The sequence below is a fragment of the Terrapene carolina genome, unplaced genomic scaffold (assembly GCF_002925995.2).
Source record: "Terrapene carolina triunguis isolate 2854851 unplaced genomic scaffold, T_m_triunguis-2.0 Scaffold69, whole genome shotgun sequence".
Taxonomy (NCBI): domain Eukaryota; kingdom Metazoa; phylum Chordata; order Testudines; family Emydidae; genus Terrapene; species Terrapene triunguis.
Genome location: NW_020664420.1, coordinates 36,545,375 through 36,562,471, shown reverse-complemented (window position 1 = coordinate 36,562,471; position 17,097 = coordinate 36,545,375). Strand labels below are relative to the sequence as shown.

The window sequence follows — 17,097 nt, the reverse complement described above, 5'->3', positions numbered from 1 at the left end:
CTACTATACTGCTCTATCCATTGGATCACACTGCCAAACCCTACAAAGTTTTTACAAAACACAGTAAACCTCAAGTAATACAGAACATTCATTAAGGAATTAAAACAAACTCTACTGCATCATGCAATTAGCACTGGAATAGGCCTTAAAACATTGGTTAAGATACACGTCATCTGTGCCGCAGAATTCTTGGGTTGTTTTTGCTATACCCCTATTTTTCAATTCAGTGAAGCCCACAGAAGTTGCAACTTCTTTGTAAATTAAGTCTTTCGGGAAAAATTCCAGCTTTTAATTTTTGAATTATGCTTTGCACTTACGTAGTACCCTTAGCCCACAGATTTCAAAGCACTTTACAAATATTTAAAAGCGCACAGCTCCATGTCAGTATTTTAATACGTATTTTACAGATGGGTAATATGAGGGACAGACAAGGGTCTTGATCACATCACACAATAGAACAAGATTCCTGATTCTTAGTCCTCTAAATCCAGGTACTAGACAATTTACAATGCCTAATCAAAATATGTATTGAGTTTTGACAAGAGGTTACTTTTGAAAGCATTATAGGAGAAAAGTCACCATTTTCCCCCCATACAGAAAATGGAGGATTATACGCCAAACAAGGATTTACTGAGCGATTATGATCACTGAACAGATGTCCTTCATAATGCCAAGGAACTAGTTATATTAATACTCCATAGAAAACAAAGCTGAAAACTGATATGATCATCACCTTCACATAACTTCCAGTATCTTTTACAGTAAATGCACTTTTTGAGATTGCCCAGTGACTAAAAGGCAATTCTTGAACTTTGGTAATAGATTTTTATATTAATGTATTGACAAGAGCATTTTCTCATGAACAATTAAACATTGTAAATAAAAGTGTTCCCATTTTAAAACTCCAACAATAAATTTCCTGTTGGGAGAGATTGTGACATAGGACACATTTCTAAGAATGTGTGAAATATGCCAGACTGAAACATAGTTAAAAAGTTGATAATCTTAAAATAAATAGACTTACCTTTGAGCCATCCAAGCTGATTATCCTATAGACATTTCTTGTGCTGTCATAGAAGTAGGACACAGTAACAGCATGCTTGCTGGTGGGAACCCAGTTCTTCTTAGTGTTTGGGTCAATCTGGAAGACATGAGCTCGGGTGCTGAAGATAGGTTGTTCCCTGAAGGACAGAAAGTAAAAGTGATGAATCTGGTTTGGACACAGCATGGTTTTTTACCTTAGTGATCTGACAATTCTGACTATCGGGATGTACATATTTTGCTTTGCATGAGTAATTTTCCTCCACAAAAATTGTTATGTGAAGTGGGATACAGCAGTTTTAAGTGCATTAACACACAGAGGAGGGCAAGATTTTTAAAACAAAATCAGTGGCCAGCCGTAGAGTCAGATAAAAAAGGATACACAGTAGATATCTAAATATAGATTCACCACTGATCCACCACCACCTCAGCTCCCACCCTCCATCTGTCTACCCCTTTAAACACTAGCAGTCATTAATACCAGTGTAATTACATCTCAGTATACTGAGCATTGCAGAGTGCATGGACTTCAAATCCTTCTTTTCCTTAAACTTTTTAATACTCTGATTATTCAATAATGATCTGTCATCTGAAACTGAACTGGCCTGCCTGATTTAATTAAGCTACAGATGACATTCATTGGTGATAGGAACATGTGTTGTGAAACCCTCATCCTTTGGAGTTTATTACTTGAATGTTCTAACAGAACCATGTAATTAGCCAATGGCAGCACAGTTCCAAGTGAAGTCTGGGGAGAACATGAAACAGATCAGTACAGGATGCCAGTCCTCCACACAGACACCACTGCATTCACAGTATTGGGTCATCCCTTCCCCAGGATTCATGGGGTTGGAAGGCTGTTTTCCCTGACCAAAATACAGCAGCTGAACTCAGAAGCTAAAAGTCATCTTCCTCATCATTGGTCCTCATATCATCCCTTCCTTCTGAATCATTTCACTTACTCCACTTGTCTAGCATATCATGTTTAAACTTCTGGCCCTCATTCAATACCTGACCCAAAATTTGCTGCATCTACACTTGAACTGAATGCAATAGAATTTTGCAATGGCACAAATCCAGTTCTCTCCAGCGTTCAGAAATTTAAAAACCCATAAAAACAAAATTTTTACAAATCTTTATAAACAGCTATTTGGGAAAGATCCATTTTGGGATGGGGAAAAATACTTTGGCATCATAAATCCAACTTTTAGGTATACTGATAACTACTATAAGAACAGCAGGCCAAATACCCAATAGGAGCACTGTTCCTATTCAATTCTATCAAAATGGAAGATTTTTTCCCCAATATATCATGAGTCAGTACCCTGGTACGTAAACTGTAGGTATTTACTGTTAAGTACAGAGCAGTGCCTATCAAGTTTCTTTGCACTGTTTTTAATGCTTTCTGTAAATTAAAGCAAGACTGCTCTTTCCATCTTGTACGTTGTAAAGCTGTCTGTTCACCAGAAGGGCGAAGAGAGGAAGCTTAAAAAAAAACCAACCCAATTTATACAACACATTAATCCATGCAAGAAAGAAATAGTAGCTAAATATAGTAGTAAATAGTACAGCCCTATTTGGTTAAACTAGTTGTGACAAACAATTTTGCCCAGCTATCCTGCTGATGAGAATCTCTTGCAGTGTCTAAAATGAAAAACAAGCCTTCTCAGAAAAATCAAAAACCTGAACCATGCCCCCATTTTCTGTGGGCATGCTTAATTTTTAGATATACCAAAAGTTATACTAAATTGAATGCGCAAGGGGCATTTGTCAACAAATCCAGTATTACATTAGAATAAATCTTTGCTTCCAAAAACAAATGGAAACTATTGAAATGTTATTTCTAAGGGGAAAATGTTATAGAATCTCAATTAGTCATTCAACATTAAAGCCTTTCAAAAGTTCCAGTAAAATAAAGTATTTTGTATTCATCTACAGTAGCATTAAAGCCTAAAGTACATAACATAGGAGCTACTTACATTTATATTTACTAAGGGCATGGCTACACTTGCAGATGTAGAGCGCTGTGAGTTAAACGCGCGTTCAGAAAGCGCAGTAGGGAAAGTGCTGCAGTCTGTCCACACTGACAGCTGCTTGCGCATTGGCGTGGCCACATTTGCAGCACTTGCAGCGGCATTGGGAATGGTGCATTATGGGCAGCTATCCCAGCATGCAAGTGACTGCAATGTGCTTTTCAAATGGGAATGGGAGGGGTGGCCTGGAGTGTGACAGGGAGTGTGTTATGTGTATGTGGGGGAGAGAGAGTGGATTTGGGGGGGGCTGAGAGCATGTTAGCATGCAGTCTTGTAAGTTCAGATAGCGGCAGACCCCCCATCCCTCCCGCCTCTCTCTCTCTCTCTCTCTCACACACAGCATTCCACACTAATCTGTCTCGGAGCAGATAAGCAGCCGGCTGTCAGAAACAGAGCTTTCAAAAAGGCATATCCGCATTCCTACAGCAAGTTCAAAACAATGAGAAGAGTGGCCACTTGATTTAAGGGGATTATGGGACGTTTCCGGAGGTTGATCAGAGCGCAGTAATGCAACACCTCGTCCACACTAGCACTGTGGTGCTCCAGCAGGGGAGCAGCAAATGTTATTCCACTCGCCGAGGTGGAGTACCAGCAGCGCTATAGCCGTGGAGTCAGAGTGCTCTACGTGCCTTGCCAGTGTGGACGGGGAGTGAACTAGGGCACCCGGGGCTGCTTTATTGCACTGTAACTCGCAAGTGTAGCCAAGCCCTAAGACATTCAGATACAATCAGCAGCTAACAAGTTTTAGTACTTGCCTCTAAAAACTGTACACAAGAGTCATGGCTTAAGCTGGTTAAACCTCTCTTCTGAGAGCTTTCGTCCAGTAACAGTGTAGGCCACGCTGCCCTATCTTTCTTTCTAACTTGGAAATAACTACGGTTAAAACAGTAATCAGTAACTTTCTACCTATGAGGTGATGACGAATATGTGTTTTAGCTACTTAAACACACACATGCAGTTTTGGCATCAGTATTCAGTGTGTTAAGCAGCTGATTTCAGGGCTTTTCTGCACATCAGTGATATTGTATGTATGCTCACAGAATTCACTGATGGTTTACTGGATCCATCGACGGTTAACATTTCAGAAAGACTGAAAAACATCCTATCTTCTACCTAAATGTAGGCCCACACATACAAACTACATGAAACCTGAACAAAGTTAGTTCTGGCATTTACGTATATAGTATAATCAAACTGTTGTACTATCATTAATCAGAACCTCTTAGAGAGCATTTTTGTAGTCATATAGCTGAAAAGCAACTTATGTGCAATATAGATTAAGTATTTTCTATAAGTTCACAGCTAAATAACCCAAAGTCATTGCATTGTTACATATGGCAGCAGACGTGAGTAACCACCACTGTTAAATATAGATCGGCATGGGTTTCAATTTTAACTGAATGAGTTCTGAGACCTCTAAAATTTTGAAACAAAAAGTTAAAAAGCTACGTGCTTGTCTGCATGGATTGCTTTGAGGGAGAAAGGAAGAACTGTTTTTATAAAGAAAAGGTCTGTAAGAACAGTTAGTCCCATCCTCCCCTAGCTATCATTTTCCTATTTTCCGCTTCCTACTGCCTCTTTTACTGCTCCGCCACTATTATGAAGATGCTTTCTGTACTCATTAAAATGCACAAACCAGGAGTAAGGCAAGAGCTAGTTACTAATTACTAAGAACATTAATTCTTTTCCAGAAAAATCTTGACAATGAGCAACGGAAAGTGGAATTTTAAAGAAGTGACACAGTATCCGAGTTTAAATTTAATTTAAGTTCATCTGCATGTGGCAGACACACCTAGGCTAATCTGCTATCCTTAATTCACTTTATAGTGCCCAGATATTCCAATGGTCTCTACAAATTCACGAACTTAGGCCTGGTCTACACCTAAACTAGCTACGTTACTCAGGGTGTTAAGTGAACCTAAGCTCCAGAGCAGACACTTCTGGGTCAACAGACGTATTCTTCCGTCTTCCTAGCTACCACCTCATGAGGAGGTGGATTTACTACAGCGAAAGAAAAAAAACCCTTCCATAACTGTAGCAAGTGTCTACACTAGAGCTTGCTCTACCACTACAGAGTTAGGTCAACATATGGCAGGTTATGTCGACCTATGTGTTTACACCAGGGTTTCTCAAACTTCATTGCACCGCGACCTCCTTCTGACAACAAAAAATTACAACAAGACCCCAGGAAGGGGGACCGAAGCCTGAGACCCCCGCCCTGGAGGACACCAAAGCTTGAGGGCTTCAGCCCAGGGCAGTAGGGCTTGGACTTTGGCTTCAGCCCCAGGCCTCAGCAACTTTTACAGCCTTGGTGACTCCATTAAAACAGGGTTGCGACCCACTTTGGGGTCCTGACCCAGTTTGAGAACCGCTGGTCTACACTACAGCCTTGCTTCCGCCAATGTAAGTGCCCTGCTACACCAACATAACTGTGACGTTGTGCAGTCTATATGGTTTTATAAAAATATGATAAGTGAATATAATGTAACTGGGATATGCTCCATGCAAAAGGTCTCTTGTCAGGTATCCTTACAAAGCTTATAATCTACTGAGTGTGATCATCCTATTTGTATAAATGTACCACTCTTGTATCTGAAACTAGAAATATGAAATACAACTCTGAAGGCCTATTGTAATTATGCAAAGTGTGGGCCATTAATGGTGGTTTGGAATCTGAATGACTCCCATTAACCAGGACCATTGTCTGCAGATGGCTGTGTTTTACCTGTGAGTCTTCCTGTATGTGTGTGTGCTGGCAAGTGGGTAATGAAGTCTTGCAGTGACATGTGATCATATCACCTGAACTGGAATCCATCTTTAACCTGGTGCTTTTCCAGTGGGGGGGGGAGGGGAACCCAGAGGGACAAAGGATTCCCGCCTTATGCAAAAGATATATAAAGGGGTGGAACAGAACAAAGAGGAGAGAGAACAGCCATCATGAAGAATCCCCTAGCTACCACCTAAGCTGGAACAGGAGCTGGAACAGGGGAAAGAATTGTGCCCAGGCCTGGAAGGTGTTCAGTCTGGGGAAAAACGTACTGAAGCATCTCTGAGGGTGAAATTATCTGTATTCAGTTTGATTAGACATAGATTTGCGCATTTTATTTTGCTTGATGACTTACTTTGTTCTGTCTGTTACTACTTGGAACCACTTAAATCCTACTTTCTGTATTTAATAAAATCACTTTTTAAATATTAATTAACTCAATGTATGTATTAATACCTGGGGGAGCAAACAACTGTGCATCTCTCTCTATCAGTGTTATAGAGGGCGAACAATTTATGAGTTTACCCTGCATAAGCTTTATACAGGGTAAAACGGATTTATTTGGGTTTAGACCCCATTGGGAGTTGGGCATCTGAGTGCTAAAGACAAGCACACTTCTGTGAGCTGTTTTCAGGTAAACCTGCAGCTTTGGGGCAAGTAATTCAGACCCTGGGTCTTTGTTGGAGCAGACGGAAGTGTCTGGCTCAGCAAAACAGGGTGCTGGAGTCCTGAGCTGGCAGGGAAAACAGGAGCAGAGGTAGTCTTGGCACATCGGGTGGCAGTTCCCAGGGGGTTTCTGCAATCCAACCCGTCACAGTAACAACTCCACCTCCACGAGAGGCGTAGGGTTTATGTCTGTGTAGACACTGCATTCCTTACATCAGCTATTGGCTCCCCAGTCACCCTGCTGCCAGGTCTCCACTCCAAGCCTGGCTGTCATCCAGGCTCTTGGCTTGGGCTGCCACCTGGGCTCCCCACCAGGAGGCCTGCTGTCTCCTGGGCCCTGGCTCCCTGCTGTGAGCATGGCAACTGATCGGACTTCAGGAGCGGATCTCCCTGCTAGAGGTGCGAAGTCCCAGGTGGCTGTCCCCTACCCTGGCTCTCGGCTAGGAATTGGGAGGTGAGAAGCCCCGGGCAGCAGCTGGGCTCCCGGTGGAGAGCTGGGAGCCCTGGCTCTCAGCCTCCCCCCCACACCGTCTCTCTTCAGTTGGTGGAAGCGCTTCTGGTGAGGACATGTACCACCAACAGAAGGTGGGTAGTGTAGACAATAGCCACTGCAGTAATTACTGCGGTTGGTGTAAGTTAACCTAATATAGGTTGTCTTAAGATTGTAGTATAAATGTGCCCTATGACACTACTGCAGCACCAGCTGCAGAGCCATAGCTGTGCCACTGTAGCATCTGTAGTGTAAACAAGCCCTTTACTTATTGCAGTGCCTACACATTAATAGACCAGGATTTTTAACAAGATGTTAACATATATATAGGGTGACCAGAAAGCAACTGTGAAAAAATGGGATGGGGGTGGGGGGTAATAGGTGCCTATATAAGAAAAAGTCCCCAAAAACGGGACATCTGGTCACCCTACATATATAGGAAGAATATCTACTGGTTGTTTCCAGGCTTCAATTATAGATGGGTTGGTCCCATCTATTCTTAATTTCAAAGTAGCTGAGAACGTTTGCATGAAGGTTCCCTCTCAGCTATAGTTCCATTTCAAGCCCTGTCAAAAATTCTGCCCCAGAAAATATAGACTAGTTAATATAAGCACATAAAGCTTGGTCTATACTGAAACTGGTAAACGCTTCTAGACAGGAAGCCCAAATTTACAGGCTGGAAAACTATAATCCCTTTTCTGTTTATTATCTCTACCAGTGTGCATGAGTCTGTCACACATACAGTCTCCACCCCAAAAAAGTTAGAAATAGGTCCATCGCTATAGGAAAACAATGGGGAAACAGTCTCCCTAACTCACTCACAGACTCTTAGCTTTCCTACCTCAAAGAGAATTAAGACCATCTACAAATTTTATTAATATGCAATTTGTCTCCATCTCCAGAACATTAAAGGTGTTAAAAGGCCAGACTTAATACCCCGCTAGACTGACCTCCTCCCAAGTTGATAAATTACCACTTTTATTGTTGTTTACAGGCTTTCAGCCAATTTTCTATCAGTGTGACAATTCTCATATTCACACTATTTTAAGTTAGTTTTGACAAGCCAAATTTGGGAGACCAAGAAATATTTTACTACAATCCAGTTTTTACCTCTGTCATTTGCCACTGATCCACGAGTGCTGTAATTGTAACTATCAGTGTAGTTAAATATACGTGGCATAACTAGAAAGAACAATGTTATTAATTAAGCTGGAATTTGGCTAAGACATCAGAGAGAAAACCTTATTCTTACGAAGACTAGCATGGAGATTTTAGTCAAGACCTCATTTGAGCTGAATATGAGGGAAGAGTGCCATCTACTGAAACAGCAACACTCTTTGTTACACACAGGCTTTTCTTTGACATTTTCCATCCAATAATGAGTGGGTCCAATCCTGCTTACCATACATGATTGGATAATGACAAAGTACACAATGGTATTGTTGAAAGCCATATATATCCTGTAATTTCTTAGGCCATTTCGTAGAAATATCATTTGGATCCTAAGGGTTTGTCTTGAACGCAACAGTTAGCTTGAGTTAGTACACTTGAGTTAGCGTATTTCAACTGAAAGCAGCCACACAGTGATCTGATTAGCAGAGAGACTGGGTTAGCAGCTGAGGAGTTTTAACCTAAGGTACTGCATCCCCACTACGTTACTAGCTTGAGCTTCAGTAGCTCAGGAGTGTCAACCCATACTCCCTAGCTGGTGCTTGAAACACCATTTAAAATAGAGATTTGTGTCTGGATGGGAGGTGGGCTAGGGGCAAAACTCAAGTTATACCTCAAGCTAACATTGTACTGAAGACAAACCCATTGACTTCCAGGCTCCTAAATCACCGAGGCATTTAAAAATTTTACACCACGTGTTTCTTAATTGGTTGAAGAAGTTGCTGTGGTTGTCATGCAAAGTGATCTATACCTATTAAACCTCAAGATTTCTAAAACTATGCCAGATTTATGTGATGCCAGCTCAGTTGCTACCTGAATTTTGAGGCATATAACTAGATAAAAAAAACGTTAAATTATTTTCTTCCCAGTGAAGTAATTACACCAGGAACTTTAGGAATTAGCTGGAGGTTGTTGCTAGCCCCAAAATGTGGAACAACATGCATATATGGGATGCAATTCATTGTAAAATGCATGAATTCTTGGCATGCTAGCCACATGGATATGTATAAACTAGTATCCCACAGAACTGTGGACATCAGAAACAACTTTGGTTAAATTAAGTAGATGAATTTCATCTTGAAATTAGGATGTTTTTAATCCTAGATTTGTTTTCTTTGAGTTTAGAATAGCTCAAAATCCTCTGAACTTCTTTGATACTACAAAGAATAGAGAATGTGTTATTCTTTTTCAAGTGGCAAATTTTATGAGAATTCAATGCTCAAAAGGTGTCAAATGCACAACCCTGGGGACTGAGGTCCTATACTCACAAAATAGATGTAGAAAGGGCAGACTCAGTGGCAGTGCTCCATCAATGCAACTTAATCATGACTTGGAGGGGCCTCTTCTAGCAGTAAGAGACTATTCACTCTCCATGCCCCTTCAATCCTTGGCGTCTTCTGCAATTGCCAACAAGGATGCAAATAAATGGATGCAGTTGTGGTAGTACATCGTGGGACACGTACAACTGTTCACTATAAATTGAACTGACCCCGTGAAAATGTATGTCAGATAAACAAGTGAACAGCCATCCGATAGCAACAATTGTTTACTATTAGGGAAGGCTGCATTTCAACTTCAAATATTATTACTTGCATTTTGGCAGAACTTATGCCACTGACAGCACATATACATACACACAAAACTTAAAGCGGCTATCTATGGATATATAAAAAGACAACATTTTGAAAAAGCTAGCACAAACACTATCACTTTCTTTCGAGCCACTAGGTCACTGAGAATCCAAGCATAGACAACCAGCTCTAAAAACAATTCACTGAATTTTTGGAAAGCACTTACTCTATTTCTAGATAATGCTGCACTAGTACCTATCATCTGATATTGCTGAGTATAATTGCTATTAAAAACAGTATTACATAGGATTAGGGTCTTGTTATTTTACAACCTTTATGGAAGCAACTACAATATACAGAGACATTCCCTGTACAGAAAAAAGAAGGTATTTAAAGATAACAGACATTAATCATAAGGAGTAAGATTCATTAGACTATCTGAAAGCTTATTGGAGGCTAATATATCCGGTCTATTAAATTACAGAAAAAGCTAACAGATTTTGCTTTTTACACTACATACACCAAGTAATGTGTCAGAACTTTAAATGACTAATGACAATCTTAAAGATACAACTGCTTTTTTAGTTAGGTAGCCATATTAATCCTATTTCTGCAAATCTGTCACTTAATAAAAATCTGGAAGCTATAATCACAATCAAACATTTACTGAAAAGATTTTCTATACCATCGATTGACTGACAGAGTTTTGTCCTAAGTAGTTTTACACTTTAATTCTAGCAGCTATTCAATCTGAAATGGTGTTTGGCATGCAAATCTTCAGACTTGCTGACAGTCCGTAATTTAAAAGAAAGATGGTGTCTATAAAAGCTGAAAAGATAATTTAGAAAAAAATTCATTTTCTGACAGAAGTTTCACATTCATAAGCAGTTTTTAAAAGTGCGCTCTAATTCTATAGGGGTTTCAATGACTCAAGTTTTGTTTTTGTTTTAATTTAAAAGTTTGATTATAAGAGAGGAGTGCCACAATATGTCGTCTTGATTAATTTCCTAGATTATGTAGACTATACTTTCCCATATGACGTCTAGTTGCATAGGTCTTCTAGTAGTTGAAGTTTTATCACTAAGAAAGTTGGAATATAACTAAAATGAAAAACTGAAAATATTCACAAGAGGTGGGCAGTGATATGAGGGAGAAGTTGGCAATCTTGGATAGTTTTATGAAAATTAAGAAACCAAAACATTTACATTTACCAGGCATATAAATTCCTATGTGTGTGTTAATCATTAATAAGAGAAGCCTCAATAGCTGCTTTTTGATGATGGGTAATCACAGAAAGGAGGTTTCACTGATGTGCTGTACTTTAAGCACTAAACAGCTGTCAGGCCTGCTGGTTTAATCAGCTTTAGCTGGCTCTAGTGTTTTCCTGCTCCAGCTGTAAGTCATGGTTTAGCTTAACAGCATGTTTAGATTTATTATTTTAAAATAAGTTATCTGAAAAGCTTTTACTTTAGCAGAAACTCTGATACTTACCGTTACCTCTCTTTTATAAACGACAAATTCAAAATTATTATTAAGAAGAGTCCATCTATCCCTCCACCCCCATTCCATCTTCTTCCTCATCCTGTAAGTTTGTTATTGGCTCTTCACCTACTCCTGCATCGTGAATTTGCTTTCAGTTTCAACCACTTTCTTCCTCCCCATCTGCTCTGTGCTATTGGCTCATGCCTGAATTGAAAAGTATACAGGGATTTGAGAAGAACAGGGAAGCAATTTAAAAGAAAACAGAAATATGTAGCATGATACAAAAACAGCTGAGAGGCCTATCCTCCCATGAAAACATAGGTCAGACTTGGTCTATATTTGAATTATTGAAAAAATTCCCCATTTTGACAATTCCCTTAGACGAAAAGTAACTTTAAAATATCTGAATTTCATGGAAAAAACTTCTGACTTTGAAAGGGAACAGAAATGGGCCTAATTTTTGCTGAATGTTTGTAGGATTGATTATGTATATATTTAATGGTTAAATTAGCTGGGCTAAAGAAAATATATTTGTGTACAGTGCAGGTCCTGTTAGCAGTTGTGGGAAGGCCTTGAAAGAATATGGTTTAATTGGAAAAATTGGACCTGAAAGGTAACTGATAAGATAGGAGGAAAAGTCCTTGGAAAGAAGGCCCCGGTTAAAAGGGATTATCATCACTTGTTTGAACAATAAAAGAGGTTTGTGTGTGTTGAGCCAGTAGTAATCCCTAACATACCACTATCCAAAATTGGTTCTTAACTAAAGTTAGCAATTGGCAGTGACATCACTTGATTGTTAAAAGGTGTGTGTGTGCGCGTATTTATATATATATATATATATATATCCCATTACTAATACCTGCAAACCAAGCTGGAGCCAGCCAACATGGGTTTAAGCCCCCCTGGGTCTAGTCCTTATGTAAGTATTTGATCACTTCTTATAAATGTTTGTTACTATATAGGTGTAGTAATTGCTTAGTATTTAGGCTTTTGGACATGTTTAGAGCAACTTTATAAATACCATTTGGCCTTTGGATTTAATAAAGGAATTTATGGTTACATTAATGACTTATTCAGTATAAACAATTATATCAATACATTTCCAACAGCCTCCTTCCTATTTATGCAGGCTAACTGAGTTATCTAAGTTGTCGGACTACAAACCAAGTTGTCTGACTACATGGAACCACTAGGTGAACTGGTCTGATATCATCTACATATTGCTGACGAGTCCATGTTACACAGCTCTACCTATCCTTCACCACAGACAACCACACCACTACCACCATGTTGAATTAGATCAGCTCTTGGATAAAGAGCAGCTGGTTGAAGTTGAACCAAGCAACACAAAGGTAATGCTGATGGGCAAAAGAGGAAAGTATTTTGAAGAGCTTGAGGCTATGATGCAGTCTCTGTTGATTGAAGATACACACCCACAATTGGTCAATTCCTGTAATCTAGGTCAGAGTAATCTTTGATTCCTTGCTAACACTGAACTCTCGCATAGCAGCGTCCACAAGTATTCTACCACCCTTGCTTGGCTAGAAAACTCTGTCCCATTCCGGTGGGCAAAGACCTGGTCTCAGTTATTCACACTTCAATCACCTTTCAGCTGGATTACAGAAATGTAATATGCCTCAGCATAAAGCTTCAGCACTTCTGAACTAGTTAGTTTCCTAACTCTGCAGCACATCTTCTCAGCAAAGGAGGCTACCGCAAACATATCAAACCTGTCCTCCACTACTGGCTTCCCAGAGAAGTTCAAGGTCTCAGTCCTTACCTGCAAAGCATTCCATTGCTTGGGCTCAGGATATATAGAAGATCGTCTAAAGCTCTGGAATGCAGACCATGGTCGACAGCTATGTCCTCCGGCACAATGAAACTCTTAACAAAAAAAGTAAAGCTCGTCTGTGCGTGAGACAGAACTTTATCCGGGGAGGTCCACAACTGCAGAATGAACTTCCCCAGGAACCAAGGACCATCACAAACCTCACCACTTTCTGCTCCAAGTAGAAGACGCATTTCTTTGACATTGTCTTCTCTAATGAACATATAGCAAAGCTATATTTATATTAAAAAGAGCCACTACCAAAACAAGACACTCCACTACACATTTTTCTCCCTCTGGGGAGTGGATGAGAGAACACTCACGACAATGTGCAGTTGTGCTGCTTTATGCACTACAGGAAGGTGTTTAGATATGACAATGAGCACTGTATAAAAACCGATGTAGAATAGAATTGAAGTCCATTTAACACAGCAATACAACCACTACAATACTTGTCTGGCCTAGTTAACAAAATGAATGAAAATTCAGTATGCAATATAAACTTTAAAATGTTGGAATGGTTACTCTTATTTGCCACAGGGACCAAACTGTGAGGGAGCCTTCAATTCATACTGAAGTCAATGCTAAACCACTTGCAGGATCAGACCCTATGGATAAAACAGTAGGTAGCACTAGGAATCTAAGGGGATCCAAAAATCCCAGAAGCTGCAACAACAAAGATATTGTCCTTCTATTTGTCATCATTTTAAAATATTTTTTATGATCCTTTATCAGCTTAGTCAGAGATATGAGCCAGGAAGATGACCCCATGAGCAACATTTTGAACGGACTGGAAGGGGCAACATGGCTGGCATTAAAGCCAGACAGTGGGAGATTTGTTGACTCTCATCATCTCATGTTGAGTCTACTATAGAGTCTTGGCAGTCTGAGCATAAAGGATTAAATCTTGGCATTATGGCGGTAGAAGTGGCAAGCCTCAGACAGTGCCTGGATGTGTGCATTGGGAAGGCAGAGTAAAAAGGACACACAGATTATGACGGGAGGGGCGGAAGGAGGGGGGGAGAAATCCATCATCTTATCTACAATGAAGACAATCAAAAGTTTGGCTTTGGTCACGTTGAGCTTAAAATTGCCAGATGAATCAATGTCAGAAGCACATTAGAGGTACAGTACTGGAGGGAGGGAAACTATAATGACAGAAAGTCTCAGAAGTCTCCTTGTGGATGCTGAACTATTCAAATTGATAGAGATGCAGGGGGAAAGAGCAGGTGCTATTTCAATGAGACATCGAGCTGTTCCTTTCCTACCAATCTTTGCAGAGGGTGCAGGACACTAAATAGCCCAGAGTGGAGAAGTACTGGCTTGCTCTTCTCTGCAGAATTTCTTTTTCCAGAGAGAAGAAGAGTATTGTTGGAGTTGTAACCAGTGGCTGTAGTTTCAATAATGCCAACTATATCAAGTATCTTAATGAGAATTTCCAATTCCACTTGCCTGTTACCCAGACTCGTAGCATTTGTTTATAAGCAACTGAAAACTCTTCTCTTCATGTTCTTTGTGGCATGCTGAGTGATTTTTTACTGAACTCGTCTCCTTAACACCCTCCCTTTGCATTGTTAATTTGAAGACCTCCATGCTGCTTCTGCCAAGCTCCAGAGAAGACTCACCTATGAGCTGCAGACCGTCCTATTCAGACAGCCCCCCTCTCTTGGTGTATTGTGGCCTAATCTTCCATAATCCATATAGTTCCATGTGATGCTATGCCATTGGTTTCAATGTGTATGTCCAATGTCAACTTGCCAGACAACTGCATAACCCCATCTAATCTTGCAGTTACATCTCGTATTTTTGCTGTTTTATTGTCCTTGTGTCCCTTCCTTGAATTCTCTGTTCACTTTTCTTAATATGGAGTCATTAATAATATTGCTTGCCTTCTTCGGATGGATGAAGCACCTCCTTCTAGCTGCTCGCTTCATACCACAAGGTTATTTACAAGGTACGACCCCTGTAGCTTTCTGTTCCTCCAGAGACAGGCTCTTTAGTAATTTACTCACTGAGTATTTGATAGTGATTCAATACTTCTAATCAGGTTGAAAGCCTCTTGGTTCTACTTCCCCTCTTGGTCAAAAGTTGCCAGTCTGAGTGTTTGGTTTCTACTCTCTCCAGTTCCTTTATAGTCAGTCCTTCCCCCTTATATAGACTGTTGTGGAAACAATTTCTGAATCTAGTTGTCCAAGAAGTCTTTGTTTTCTCAGATGCTTAGTCACAGATGCATTTTAGGTTTCTATATTTGATTACACCACACCCACTCAGAGTCTGGGATTTTAAAAAGTGCTCAGCATTGCCTAATCATCATCTTTAAAACTGACTCATTTCACTGAGCATTTTTAAAAATCCTATCCATAAAGAGTCGTCCCCTCTTCTCCACCATGCTGATAAAAATAAATTAAAAAAATCATAGCATTTTACCAAGAGGCTAAATATATTTAACTTAAGAGTCACATGTATACCAATAGAAACAGAGGTAATATACAGTTACATTAATATGTTCACACAGGGCCAAGTTTAACACTGCTATAAGCAGGTGTGATGCCACTGAAATCTGTTGTAGGTGGCCACTTACACAATTTATGCCTTCAGTGTATAAAAATGTATCTGTATTGCATGGGTGATACATTAGGAAACCAAATAGCTATGCAGAAAATAGAATAAGAAAACTTTCTTAAATTAGATCCTTTTGATAATGTTTTGGCATTTCCACTAGTTACTGATAGAATCTTTACGAGTATTTAATCCTATAAAATAGTGCATTTGGGGGGGAAATTTGGCTTGTGTGCTATGACGTCAGCTGAATGCTCTGGAAGCCCCTAAGGTATAATTTAAAAAAGAGGTAAGGAATAACTAGAAAAGAAACTGCAAGCAGGTGTTGCTAAAACAGCAGACAGCATTAGCATTCTAATCTTTACTTACATAAGAACAAAAAAAATTGCAACAGCTATGATTACGCAGCCTGGGAAAAACAGAGTTTCATTAAAAGGTGTTCAATATTTTGAAGAACATCATACAAGTTTTACTCCTTCTACCCTGTTTTATCATACAAGAGGACAGAGGTCACTGAATGACATCAATGGCTGGTAAAATTTAGAATAAATAGAAGGAAGTATCTTTTCAACCGTGCATATTCCAACTTTAAAATTCACTGCCAATGCATAAACAATGAGGAGTCCTAGTGGCACCTTAGAGACTAACAAATTTATTTGGGCATAAGCTTTCGCGGGCTAAAACCCACTTCATCAGGGTTTTAGTCCACGGAAACTTATGCCCAAATAAATTTGTTAGTCTCTAAAGTGCCACTAGGACTCCTCGTTGTTTTTGCTGATACAAACTAACATAGCTACCATTCTGAACAGGGGCGGCTCTATGTATTTTGCCGCCCCAAGCACGGCTGTCAGGCGGCCTTCGGCAACATGCCTGCGGGAGGTCCGCCGGTCCCGCGCCTTCGGCGTACCCGCGGCCGAATTGCCACCCGAAGCTGCGGGACCGGTGGACCTCCTGCAGGCATGCCGCCGAAGGCAGCCTGACTGCCGCCCTCACGGCAACCGGCAGGCCACCCCCCACGGCTTGCCGCCCCAGGCATGCGCTTGGTGCGCTGGTGCCTGGAGCCGCCCCTGACTCTGAAACCTGCCAATGCAAAGTTATCTCACAAATGTAACATTGGCAGGTTACATGTTGGCAAATTTACAAACACTGAACAAACCTATGTCCAGGTTCCAAGCCTTATAAAAGAGAGGCATGAGCCAGTATAAGGATCCTCTTCTAGCAATTTTAGGGTAGATTAGGAAGATAGCAGATAATGGTGGTGGGAGAGAGGTGATTGTTTTACGAACCCAATACTTCAGGCATAGGAAAGTCCATCTAGTGAAGAGGGCACTTGGCTGGCGCTCAAGAGAACTGGGTTCAATTCCTGCTTCTGCCACACTTCTTGTGTGAGCCGCGACCTGTTGCTTGATTTGTCTGGTGTCTCAGTTCCTCAGTAAAATCAGGGATAATACATGCATATTTCCATGGATATTGTGAGGATAAAGTCCACT

At 40.3% G+C, this 17,097-nt stretch overlaps 1 protein-coding gene across 1 annotated transcript in view; it reads right to left on the bottom strand.

Annotated features, from left to right (window-relative positions):
* HOMER1 (homer scaffold protein 1) overlaps positions 1–17,097 on the bottom strand; it is a 130,933-nt gene that overhangs the window by 89,627 nt on the left and 24,209 nt on the right. The window contains exon 2 of the mRNA XM_026649253.2: positions 1,025–1,181. Within this exon, the coding sequence (XP_026505038.1) occupies positions 1,025–1,181 (157 nt within the window). The remainder of the gene's footprint in view (positions 1–1,024; positions 1,182–17,097) is intronic.